Genomic DNA, 13,295 nt, shown 5'->3' on the forward strand with positions numbered 1-13,295 from the left:
TCCCCTCTCTCATCGTTCCACCGCCTCCCACCACCTCCCACCCTGCAGTCCTACCACCAGAATTTTCCAGAAGCGGCTGCGCCATTTGGGGGGGGTGTCTCTGGCCTCCCTTTGTTTCCTTGCCCACCTGCTTCCCCACCAGAGACAGCCCCCTGCCCAGCCCCTTCCCAGTCTCCACACAACCTGCCTTACCTGCAGCCCTTCTCCTACAGGTGCTCACCTCTAGCTAGGTCGCATGTGTACTCTGGACTGTTTATTTTTAAAATACGTTATTTAGATATAATGCACACACCACACCACTCACCCACTTCAAGCGTACAATTCAGTGGTTTTCAGTAAATTTACAGAGTTGTTCAGCCATCACCATTAATTTCAGAACATTTTCATCCCCCCAAAAGGATACCCCTCCCCTTAGCTGTCACCTCCACCCCCTCCACTCCCACCTCTCCAGCTCTAGGAAACCACAGATCTGTTTCTGTGTCTGTAGATTTGCCTTTGTGATATTTCGTATAAAGGGGATTTGTGTTACATTCGTGTCTCCCCACAAGCCTGGAAGCGCTACCGTGAGGAGTGTTCACGGACTGTTTTCCCTCAGGTCCTTAGTGCTTGGCAGGTGGTGGCACTACTTTTGCAGAATTTGGTTGCATTGACCTGACAGGGCACAATCTGTGTTTAAAAAGAGTTTTAGAAGTTTATTTTTAATCATGAAAATCTGAGGGTGTGGATATCCAGAATTAAGGGATTATTTAAAAACAATATTCCAGCCATTTAGGTAACATTGGTGAAAAATCCCCAAAGCCATGGAAAAACATTCCCAGTGTGTTGACTACAAAAAATTATACTAAACACTGTGTCTCTACTTAACAAGACTTCTTTTTTTTTTTTTTTTTAAAGATTTTATTTATTTATTTGACAGAGAGAGAGACAGCGAGAGCAGGAACACAAGCAGGGGGAGTGGGAGAGGGAGAAGCAGGCTTCCCGCCGAGCAGGGAGCCCGATGTGGGACTCCATCCCAGGACTCTGGGATCACGACCTGAGCCGAAGGCAGACGCTTAACGACTGAGCCACCCAGGCGCCCTACTTAACAAGACTTCTTAACATGATAGCTATAACTTTTGTAAACAGAATCAAAGCAATAAATGTTAACTTTTTTTGTGTGGTAAAATAGACATAACACAAAATTGACCACTTTCACCCTTTTTGAATGTACATCATTGGCGTTAAACACATTCACATTGTTTAACACAATGTGTTAAACACATTCACATTCACCACCACCACCACCATCTCCAGAATTTTCCCATCACAACACCAACTCCCCGCTCCCTCCCCCCATCCCTGGTACCCTCTAGTCTACTTTTTCTCTATGAGTTTGACTCCTCTAGGGACCTCATATAAATTGAATCATACAATATTTGTCCTTTTGTGCCTGGGTTATTTCACTGAGCATCATGTTTTCATGGTTCATCCATATGGCATGTAGGAACTTCATTCCTTTTTTTTTAAGACTGAATAATATTCCATCGTATGTAATTAAATATTATTTTAAAGAAGAGATTTCCAATAACATCCAAAAGAAAAAAGTACCTAGGAGTAAATTTAACCAAGGAAGTGGAAAACATGTACACTGAAAACTATAAAACACTCCTGAAAACAATTAAAGACCCAATTAAATGAAAAGATAGCCCATGTTCATGGATTGGAAGGCTTACTATAGTTAAGATGGCGCTACTCCCCAAAGTTATATAAAGATTCCATACATTTCCTATAAAAACTACTTTGGCCTTTTCTTTTTTTTGCAGAAATGGAAAAGATCCTCAAATTCATATGGAACCACAATGGGCCTTGAATAGCCCAAACAATATTGAAAAAGAAAAACAAAGTTGGAGAACTCGTATGTCTCGATTTCTGAACTTAATACAAAGTTATGATAATCAAAAGTGTGGTACTGTCATAAGGATAGACTGACAGGAAAAAATCAAGACAACAGAAATAAGTCAAATATCTATAGCCAACTGATTTTTGATAAGGGGGCCAAGACCATTCAATGAGGAAGTTAGTCTCTTCAACAAATGATGCTGGGACAACTGGATAGCCATACACAGAAGAACAGAATTGGGCCCTGTGATGTGTCCACTAGCCTAGGCCACAGTACTCGGATATTTGGTCAAACCCCAGTTTGGATGTTGCTCTAAGCTATTTTAAAAATGAGATTAACATTTAAATCTTGATCTTGAGTAGGGCGCCTGGGTGGCTCAGTTGGTTAAGCGACTGCCTTCGGCTCAGGTCATGATCCTGGAGTCCTGGGATCGAGTCCCGCATCGGGCTCCCTGCTCGGCAGGGAGTCTGCTTCTCCCTCTGACCCTCCTCCCTCTCATGCTCTCTGTCTCTCATTCTCTCTGTCTCAAATAAAAATAAATAAAAAATCTTTAAAAAAAAAAAAATCTTGATCTTGAGTAATGTAGCTTACACTTCATAATGTGGGTGGGCCTCACCCAATCAGTTGAAAGCCTTAAGAGAAAACAGAGGTCCCCAAGTGAGAGGGAGTTCTACTTCCAGACTGTTGTCAGACGTAAGCTGCAGCATCAACTCTTCCCTGAGTCTCTAGGTCTCTAGCCTGCCCTCCCACTCTGCAGAGTTTGGACGTGGCCGCCATCCACAGTTGTGTGAACCAGTTCCTTAAAATAACTCTCTAAAAAAAAAAAAAACAAAAACCAACCAACCAAACTCTACCCCCTCCCTACACACCTACACACACACACACACACACACGCACACACACACACACACTCCTATTGGTTCTGTTTCTCTGGAGAACTCTGACTAATACAGAAGGTAAATCTTCACATTTCCTGGCTTGGCAGTAGATTCTTAGATTTGGCACAAAAAGCATGAGTGACAAATGAAAAAATAGGTAAACTGAACTTCATCAAAATTAAAAATGTTTGTGCATCAAAGGACATTATGAAGACAGTGAAAAGGTGACTTGAAGAATGGGAGTGGGGGCTCAGTTTTCCTCTCATGCTGGGCATCTGCCCCGTGCCCACCTGAGCCTGCCCCCCAACCCCGACCCCACGTGAGCCCAGCGGGCCCCTTCTCCCTCCACCTCTGCCAGGCTCAGCCCAGGGGCTGCTTTGCCCCTCCTTGGCAGTGACAGGAGTGGTGTGGCCTGGCGTGGTGCCATTCTGGGAGCCCTCCTAAGTAATGGGTTTGTTTCTGAGGCTCCAGACCAGGCACGGTCAGCCCCGGGCCTGGTTCTCATGGCACTGATGGGGTAGCCAGTGTCCTCCCTGGGACCCAGGAGAGGAGTTGGGCTCCCTCCCTGCCCCCTTCGCTGCTTTCTGAAGGACAACATTGCCAGGAAGCCTGGGCAGAGCTCCTTTTCACGGCCTTTGGGCCGAGACCACTGATTTACCCATGAAATTAAGGTTCTATCTTGGGAAGTTGTCCCCCGAACACTGTTAATTTAACCAGAACTGTCAGCTCGTGTCAGACCCACAAAACAGACTGGAAGGAATGGAAGGCTGGCCGGGGCGTCCTCTGCCGTCTATCCCATTCCCATGCAGCCCTGACCCTCCTCTGCCCCAGGAGGTAGCACAGCCCATGTTTTTCCTGTGACTTTTGAATCTTTCTTTGTGCACGTGGAATCTAACCTTTTTAAGGGAAAACAGTCCATTCAGTTTTACCAGTTTTTCTCCCTGCCCTGGACGCATTACTGAGCTAATGAGGACTCCATGTTGGATAGTGATGACCCGATCCCAGTGCAGACATGAGATTCTGTTCATTTGCAGAGAGAGACATGGGGACCCTTCTCCATTTATGCAAACAAATCCACAAGTCCCTCCCCCATTCTCTGACGAGGAAGCAAGGAGCAGGCGTTGTGTGTGTGTGTGTGGGGGGGTTCATTCCCTGGGCACCTTGATATGAGCTGTCTGGTCCCAGGAGCCCCAGGAGGAGGCACCCACAGAAGGGTCCTCCAGAGATGGGCCAGCTCTTGGAGAAGAAGGTCTGGACAGGATGGTGGGGCATGCTTGGAGCTGGGCAGGACTGTGCAGGTGAGATTGCCACAGGGAATGAATGAGGTGCTGCCTGTGGAGTGGGGACCCCGTGGAGGGGCATTTGAGCAGAGCCAGATGGTGTGCCAGCCACGGGTCAGGAGAGAGAGGGTCTGTCCTGCCTGGGGGTGATGAGGCTGTTTCCAGTTTTGATGGGTGATGGAGCATGAGCCAGACCTCTAGGAGGGAAAGGAGGCTTGGGGACAGGCTGGGCAAAGGTCAGGGGGTGGGGGAGCCACGAAGCACACAGCTCACTGTGGGGGCCTCCCAGGGTTCCGGATGAGCAGGGCGGTGGGGCTGGGACTGGCTTGTCACAGTGTGCTGTGGGTCCGGGAGGCAGGAGAGGCTGTGGTCAGTGAGTTGGAAGGACTCACTCAGGGCAGCCCCTGAGCTTCAGAGTGTGGAGGTGGGTGAGGGAGGTCCGAGCCTGGGAGTCCCGTGGGAGGTTGGGAAGGCAGCCTGTAGGCCAGGTTTGTGAGAAGTCCCCCCTGTTTGCGCCAAGGGTCCCTGAGATGCTCCTCCAGCCCTCCTGGGACCCCCGCCAGGGCTCAGCCCCGGAGGCTCAGCATCTGCGTGCATTGGCGCGGGGCCGTGGGTGAATGGGTGGGTGGCAGGGGCCGCCGGCTCTCACTTCCCAGTTCTCCGTCACGTCTGCAGTAGATGGTACACCTCTAATTCTCATAAGCCTCTGCATGTGTATTAAATTAAAACACAAATCCAAAGTTCCCGTTTTCAAGGAGGTAGTTTTAGTAACAAATCTTGATGCTGATTTATCTGATTGCAGCAGTGATGTGAACAGATATATTTTTATGATTATTTTATGATCCCTCAAATAAACAACAGCTAATCAGCTTCAGAAGATGATAAAGTCTGAGTAATTTTCAGTGCTTTTTTCTAAACATATTTAAGATTCAGTCACAAAAGGCGAAGTGTGTGTGGTCTGAGTCCCTGGCTGTGGTCTGGGCTCACCCCAGGGGGCTGCAGGGCCTCACACCATCCTGGCTTTTGTCTTGAATGCAGTGGCCTCGTGGTCTACGCAGATGGACCCCTGAACTTGGACCGCAAGGCAGAAGACATGTCTGAGCTATTCCGACCCTTCCACACATTGCTGCGGAAAATAAGGTGGGGGAGGGGCCGTGCGGGAGGGGAGGAAAGGGGGTGCTGCAGTCCCTGTTGGCCCCCGGCCCTCCTTTCTGTGAGGACGGGTGGGGCTCTTCCCCGTCCTCTCTGCTCACGTCAGAGGTGCTGCAACCTTGGTCTTTGTCTGTAGTTACTGGTTCTTAATGTTTAGAGCCCCCGTGTAAGCCCCACACCCTTGTCTCCCCACAGAACCAAGCTCTTTGTTCTTGGCCGGTGACACAGTGACCATGGGTTTAAACTGTCGGTCACATGACCGCAGCCGCTATGGCCGAGGGCCCTCTGCGCGAGAGGGAGAGGCTGGGAAACGGGGTGATGTAGGTGCCCCCAGGGCCACACAGCCTGCAGGGGAGGGCTGTCAGCCGGGAGGGAAGCCGCAGGGCTGTGGCTGGGGCCCAGGCGGGGGTGGGTGCTTGCTAAGGGGCTTTCGTGGGTGCTCCCACCAGCGTAGGGGTGAAGGGCCCAGCTCTCTTGAGCACCAGTGCCCCTCCCATGCTGTGGCTTGTCCTGGCTCCCCGGGGGTCCACGTGGCATTGGTGTCCTCAGCCCCCTGTGTGCTGCCCTGTGGGCTTGGTGGTGCCTGGTCTGGGTGACTGTCCTCTGCTCTAAGGGGTTCCCCTCAGCTTTTAGCAGCAACAGGCCTCAAGCTAGCCCCCTCCATCTTGTGCCTCCCCACAAACCCTCATTTCCCAGTGGCCTGGAGCCCTTCTGGGGGTGGCCCCTCGGAGCTGAAAGCGCCCAGCTGTGGCCTCCTGGACGGATTCCACAGCAGGAGGCCGTGGGCCCTGGTCCTCCAAGCTCCTCCCTGGCCCCGTGGCCTCGGACTCAGAGGTCTTTCTTACCGTGGCTCTGGTCTCTGGAAGCTCCCTTCCATGCCTTTGGTCGAGCTGATGACCCCGTGGACTCTTGCATGGACTTCCTGGGTCCAGCAGGACTGCCCAGTCCAGGGCAGCCCAGGGCCGGCTTTCCTTTCCTGGTGCCAGTTCTTGCAGAGAGCTGGAGAGTCCCCTGCTCCAAGCTGCCCTTGGCCCCATGAGGAGCCCAAGTGCTGTGAATCCAGACAGCAGACAGTGCCCAGCAGGGTGGTCCTCGGAGAGTCACTGGCTCTGGGGGCGGGCAAGGCACAGCCTGGGTCCTGTGACGGGTGCTTGGTCCAGACCATGGCTCATCTGAGAGATAGCTGCAGCTGCTTGCCTCGCACCCAGGCCCAGCTGTGGGCATTCCAGGCAAACTGCGACCCTGGACCTAGAGTCCCTGGTCGTCTGATGATGAATGAGGAGAGATGGTGGATGGAAGAGCAGGGGGCTGGGCACAGACGGGGTGCCTTGTGGGGGAAGGGCCAGTGCATGGGGATGGGGGGGGCACTGGGCGCTGGGATGTGGGCGGGGGAGCGGTCCAGAGCATCAGAGACAGGTGCGACATGCTCTGAAGTCTGATGTACGTGATTGGAATCAGAGGAAGGAAGAAGGGCACCTGCTGGCTCAGTCGGGGCAATGGGGCATGCGACTCTTGATCTCAGGGCTGTGAGTTTGAGCCTCACGCTGGGTGTAGAGATCACTTAAAAAAAATAAAATCTTAAAAAAAAAAAGGAAGGAAGGAAGGAATTTTCCAAAACTGAAGAGAAATCTCTGCCCGCAGACCCAGGAGGCTCAAGAACTACAAGGAAGATAAATACAAGCATACTTGGGTATATCATAGTAAAATTGTTGAAAACAGAGGAAAAAAATCTTAAACACAGCCAGAGAAAAAGGACATATTTCTGGGAAAAGAACGTAAAATTGACAGCTGTCTCCTGAGAAACAAACAAACAATGGGAGCCTGAAGACAATGGAATGATGTTATTTCAAGTGCTGGAAGAAAACATCTGTCCACCATGAAGGCGAAATGGTGAGTTACTGAAAAGCAGAGGCTGAAGGGATACAGCAGCGGCCTGCCCACAGAGAAGAGTTAATTGGAGTTCTTCAGGCAAAGGCAAACGCCCAGATACAAATGTGGAAATGCAGGAGAGATCGCAGAAGTCTGTGTGGGTGGACGTGAATAAGTGTGCATTGTGCAGAACGATCATCACCATGTCTTGTGGAGTTCAGATTACACATGGCATCGTTAACATTTGAAAATAAAATCAACGTTTTGCTACAAAAATTTTTTAAAAGAGGAAGGAGAACCAAATCACTTTGAAATTACAGTGTGAGAATTTGAAAAATTCAATACTTATTTTATGATGAAAATATCAATGGGGATTTCCTTAATCTGATGAGAGAGAGATGCATACACACACACACATGAAGTTGAATCCTTCTGTCACATTGTACACAAAAATTAACTCAAAGTGGACCCAGGACAGAAATGTGAGACCTGAGACAATAAAACTCTTACAAGACCACATTGGACAAGTGCTCTACCATGTCGTGTTTTGGAAATGATTTCTTGGACAGGACACCAAAGACACAGGCGACAAAAGAAAAAATAGACAAATTGGACTTGAAAGTTTTAAAATTTTGTGCATCACGAGACACTCTCCACAGAGTAAAGAGGCAGCCCACAGGTTGGAGAAAATATTCTCACATCTTATACCTGATAAGGGATCGATACCCAGAAGCTATAGAGAACTCCTAAAACTCACCAAGAAAAACCAAACAACCCGATTCCAAAGGGCAAAGGATTTGAAAAGACATTTCTCCAAAGAAGATGTATGAATGGCCAACAAGCACATTAAAAGATGCTCAGCATCATTAACTGTCAGAGACACGCAGATCAAAACCACAATGTAATTCTTCCTCCCACCTGGTAGGATGGGAGGAAGACAAATAACAAATAACAACAAATAACAACAACAACAAAACAAATAACAACAAATACTATGTGTTGGCAAGAATGTGGAGAAATTAGAATCCTGTGCCCCGTTGGTGGGAGTGCAAAATGGTACTGCTGCTGTGGGAAAACACTGTGGAGGTCCCTCAAAAAATGAAAAATAGAATTGTGAGATGACCCAGCAATTCCACATCTGGGTATATTCCCCAAAGAGCTGAAAGTAGTGTCTCAGAGAGACGTGTGGACAGCCGTGTCCAAGAAGCATTATTCACAGTAGCTAAGGTGTGGGAGCAAGCCAAGTGTCCACTGATGGATGAGTGGAGAAGCAAAATGTGGTCCATCACACAAGGGAATGTTATCTGGCATAAAAAGGAAAGCAGTCCACACGAACAATGAATCATGGAACACTTCATCTAGAACTAATGATGTAATGTATGGGGATTAACATAAGAATAAAAAAATAAATAAATAAATAAATAAATAAAAAGGAAAGCAGTCCTGACACCAGCCACCACACGGATGAACCTGGAGGACGTGCTTGGTGAACTAAGCGGCCATGAAAAGACAAACTATGTGTGATTCCAATTATAGGAGGGACCTAGACTAGTCAAAATCATGGAGACAGAGAGCGGGCGTGGGTGTCGGGCGGGGGGCTGGGGGTGAAGTGTGTCGGTAGTGTTTATGGGGACAGAGTTGCAGGTTTACAAGATGAATGTGTTCTAGGAGTGGATGGTGGGGATGGTGGCGCTAGGATGTGAATGTATTTGGTGCCACTGAATTGTCACTTAAAATGGTTAAGATGGTAAATTCCATGTCATAGTAGTTTTATCACAATAAAAATTTTAAATATCGTCTGCAGTAATGTAAGTATCAGCTGCTTAAGCATAAATCTGCGGTTGTCTAAGGCCGCCACTGAAAGTTATGAAACATTACTGGCATGAAATGTTAAAGATGTAGAGAGAGAGTGATTCCATATTCAAGGAGTGAAGAACTTAACATTGCAGACATGTCCATTATCCTCAAATCAATCTATGAATTCTGCGCAGTCTCAGTCAGAATCTCAGGAGGTTTTTGTCTCTTTTGGTAGAAACTGACAAACTAATTCTCAAATTCATGTGGAAGTGCAAGGGACCTAAACTAGCCAAAAAGAAGAAGATCACTGGAGAAAAAGAACATTATTTACCCACTCTACCCATGCTGGGCTTTGGTTCTTTCCAAATGATGCTGGTGTGACCACGCTTGTGAATACATGTGCATTTCTGCTGCAGCAAAGCCGACAGCCCTGCTGGGCAGGGAGCGGCTTCCGACCCCATCAACAGGACAGAGCCTAGAAACAGACCAACACGTCCGCGCCCCCCTGATTTATGACAAAGGAGACACAGCAGAGCAGTGGGGATGGTTGCTGTTTTCCAATAAATGGGCCGAGTCAGCAAATATCCATGTGAGGAAAAACGGGTCTGGATCTTTATCATAATCATACACAAGAATCAACTCCGGATAGATCACAGATACACACGTGGAAAGTAAAACAATGAAGATTGCCTAGGAAAGCAGCAGGAACATCTTTGTAACCTTGGAGTAGGCAGATTGCTTAAATAGGACAGAAAAAAAAGGGGGTGCCTGGGTGGCTCAGTCCGTTAAGCGTCTGCCTTCGGCTCAGGTCATGGTCCCAGGGTCCTGGGATCGAGCCCCGCATCGGGCTCCCTGCTCCGCGGGAAGCCTGCTTCTCCCTCTCCCACTTCCCCTGCTTGTGTTCCCTCTCTCGCTGTGTCTCTGTCAAATAAATAAATAAAATCTTTTTAAAAAAGAAAGAAAGCCCCAGAGTTGGGGAACAGATCCATCAAAGAACTCAAATCCAAAACGTAAAGAACTCCTGTCGATCTGTAAGAACAAGAGTGATAACCCAACTAAAAATGGGCAGAAGACCTGAAAAGTCCTCACAGAGGGTACATCGAAGGGCTGCCAAGCGTGCACGCCGGTGCGCACTCCATCACTCAGCAGGCTGAGCAGTTTAAAGTGAAAAATGGCGGGAGTGCCTGGGGGTGCCAGCGAGCAGGCCTGAGAGCCGCAAGGGAATGTCCCGGGTGCACAGCGTGAGCCCCGCAGCAAGGTGCAGGTGTGTCCCCCTGGGAGACGCCCCGAGAGGGTGGGCAGCCAGAGCCCAACAAGTGTGGAGCAGATTCTTACCCATGAGACTGGACCATCGACAACCATCACCAAGTAGGGTTGTCGGATCCAGCAAGACAAAACCAGCAGAACCCTCCGAATTTGAATTTCAGATAAACAGTGAGTTTATCTTGCACTTTCTTAGTGCAAGAATGTTCCACATGCTCCGCATTTGGGACATTCTTATTCTAAAAAATATTCATATGCTTAAGAAGTATTTGTTGTTTATCTGAAACTCAAATTTAACTGGCCATCCTGCGTTTCCCCTGGCGGCTCTATACAAATATGATATTGCCAAACAAAATCTGCCTCTAGAGAGTGTGGACAGCACATTCCCATTTACGCAGGGAGTGACAAGAGGCAAGACCACCTCAGTCTTTGGAAGTCAGGGTGGTGGGGGTGGCAGGGAGTGAGCAGGGAGGCACGTGAGGGCCTGCGAGCCTGGTTCACCGCCCGCCGTTGGATCTGGGTGCTGTCTGCATGGGCGTGCTCAGTTTATGAAGAGTCACAGGCTGCGCGTTTCCGGGAAGTACACTTTTCCATGCGTTTCCAAGACTGCACGGGAGTCTTTAATCTGGACTCAGACCTACACTGGCAGAGAGCAAGGCGCATCCGCGTAGAGCTGCTCTAGACGCATCCCAGGCGTTGCCACATTAACTCCCTTCAGGTCACTGGTTCAGTGCCCCTTCCTCTAGGAAGCCTCCCCAGACTATGTCAGGTGTGTTGATGTGCCCTCCTGCCGGTAGGCATTTTCTTTTGTTGCAGTTGCTGTTGTGATGAAGTCATCATTCACAGAAACGGTGTTTATTACCTGCATCTTCCAACGTAGCCCCAAGGGCATGACGGGCCTGAGCTGTGCCTGCACGTCTCTCCATCTGGCCCAGAAAGGGCGCTCGAGAACATGTGTGGAGTGAGAGCCTGTATGTGAACCAACATTTTGTTTTCACTCCTAGAAGGTTTTCTTAACACGATGATCGCGTCCCTAAGAACCAGGGCCTTCTTGTTTCCCGCAAGAGTTGTGAGAGCCTCACTTTTGAGAAAGAAACCATCGCAGGAAGGCAGTCATCCGTCCCCGTGGCCGCCATCCGACCCGTGGCTCGGGAGGATCCCCACAGACACCTTGTTGCTTCCCTGCGGATGCAGCTGTCAAGCACGCTGTGTCCGTCCGCTCTCGGCCAGGGGGCTAGTGTGGCCTTTGGGACCCTCACCCGTGGTTTTTGTCTTGACCCTTGTAGGGATTTGCTGCAGACCCTGACCGAGGACGAGCTTCACACGCTGGAAAGGAACCTCTGCATTTCCCAAGACGTGGAGTTCCCCATCCGTGCAGACACCCAGGTGCCCCCAGCCCTGGCACCGGCCTTCCCCTCACCCCTTCCCGCCGAGGAGCTGCTCTCAACCAAGGCCAAGAACCCGGAGGCGGAGCTGGCTTGCTCCATGCAGTACGACGACCAGGAGCTGGAGCAGCTCAACCGCATGGTCCACAGGGCGGGGGACGAGATGTCATCCCTCCTCTCCCCGCCCAGTGCCTGCCAGTCCCCAGCACGCCGGCCAGGGGTGGAGGGCAGCCCCCATGGGGAGGCGTCCCCAGGCAGTGCACGGCTGCGGCCGGGCAGCGACGAGGAGGAAGGAAGGGTGTTCTTCATGGATGACGTGGAGGGGGCCGCAGAGGCCCCGGGTGGCTCGTCCGGGTGGGCGGGCAGCACCAGTGCTGACCCCCAGGAGAGAGGGCAGGGCGGGGGGCGTGGAGCGGCGGAGGAGGGGGACCTGAGCAATAACAATGACGTCCCTCATGACAAGATGTGGGCGCTGGGCCCCAACTCCTGCAGCTGCCTGGATGGGCAGCCGCACCTGGACGGCTGGGAGGGGGGCGTGGACGCCGCGGAGACGGCCGAGATGATCGCCCACCGGACCGGGGGCATGAAGCTCTCAGCCACCGTCATCTTCAACCCCAAGTCAACGCCCGCCGTGGGCTCTGCCACGGAAGCCTCCAGGGACGGTGTCTCCCTGTCAGAGCCTGCAGCCGAGGGGACAGACGGTGGCTCCCACAAACTCAGCACCGCGGCCACCAGCTGCCTCCTTAACTCCTGCGTGTGCTGCGGGGGCTGTGGGGGCGGCAGGGAGGACGCCGCCGCCCAGAGTCTGCGGGACAAGTGTGGCCGGGGAAGTGTCATCAGCACCTCTGACCTCGGCTCCGCCAAGGCCAGCGCCAAGGGCCCAGCCCAGAGACAGAAGGAGGCCCGGCCTGTGCCGGAGGCACTGCCCTCAGAGGACGCCCCCACTTCCAAGTGCCTGACACTCACCTCGGGGCCTCAGCTGGACACAGCAGACGGGTCACCTGGAGCGGACAATGGCATGGCTGGACCGCAGGACAAGGGGCAGCCCTCGAAGGCCAGGGTGGAAAGTCAGCAGGGAGAGGCGGCCGAGGAGGAGCCTCAGCGCCTGTTGGGCTCCAGGTAAGAGCCATCTCTCCCCGCGCCTGGATTCCTCTCTTTGCATTCAGGGCTCATTCCCACGGGGCTCTCAGTGTGGGGGTGGGGGAGGTGGCCAGTGTGGGACACCTACGCCGCGGGGAGTTAAGCAGCATATATCAGCCTGGTCGCCCAGTCCAGCGGAGAAATGTCCCCCAGTGAGTCCCTGACCACCCTCCTTCTGATGTTACAGGCACCTCTCAGGTGATGTGGGCACAGTGCCAAGCCCTCTGCCCACCCCCTTTCACCACCGTGGCCCATCCTGGCCCCAGGTGATCCATGTCTGTCGGGGGGCGGGGTGGGGGCAGGGACTGGGCAGCGGACACCCCTGAACATGCTTTCCACTTTGATCACTGTGGTGGCCTTGGCCCAGTGCCCACCTGACCCACGCGGCTGCTTAGCTCCCGTGGGGTTGCAGTTAGCTGTGTGGATGCTCAGCAGTGGACGTGGCGCCCCTGGGGGCCGTGCTGGGATCCTGGGACCACCCTGGGGCCGCCCTGGGTATGTTCTCAGGCAGTGCCCCCAGGACTCTGTTCTCTCCGCCCCCCGCCCTCCCCAGGGGCGCTCCTATGCTCTCCTCCAGAGGCAGGGGACCAGGAAGGGGGGGCCGAGGTGGGGGCGTGGGTCTGCAGGGCCCTGGCGTCTGCACACCTCTTTT

At 51.8% G+C, this 13,295-nt stretch overlaps 1 protein-coding gene across 2 annotated transcripts in view; it reads left to right on the top strand.

Annotated features, from left to right (window-relative positions):
* ZFYVE28 (zinc finger FYVE-type containing 28) overlaps window positions 1-13,254 on the top strand; it is a 23,437-nt gene extending 10,183 nt beyond the window's left edge. The window contains exons 5-6 of one of the 2 annotated variants that reach the window (XM_081812766.1): window positions 5,076-5,177; window positions 11,405-13,254. In XM_081812766.1, the coding sequence (XP_081668892.1) occupies window positions 5,076-5,177; window positions 11,405-12,626 (1,324 nt within the window). In that variant the 3' untranslated portion in view covers window positions 12,627-13,254. Of the gene's footprint in view, window positions 1-5,075; window positions 5,178-6,830; window positions 8,456-11,404 lie in introns of those variants that run through there. The other variant, XM_031023219.2, reaches the window with a different exon arrangement.
* The last annotated feature ends 41 nt before the right edge of the window (window positions 13,255-13,295 follow it).

The sequence above is a fragment of the Leptonychotes weddellii genome, chromosome 2 (assembly GCF_054177405.1).
Source record: "Leptonychotes weddellii isolate Sample4059 chromosome 2, ASM5417740v2, whole genome shotgun sequence".
Classification (NCBI taxonomy): Eukaryota; Metazoa; Chordata; class Mammalia; order Carnivora; family Phocidae; genus Leptonychotes; species Leptonychotes weddellii.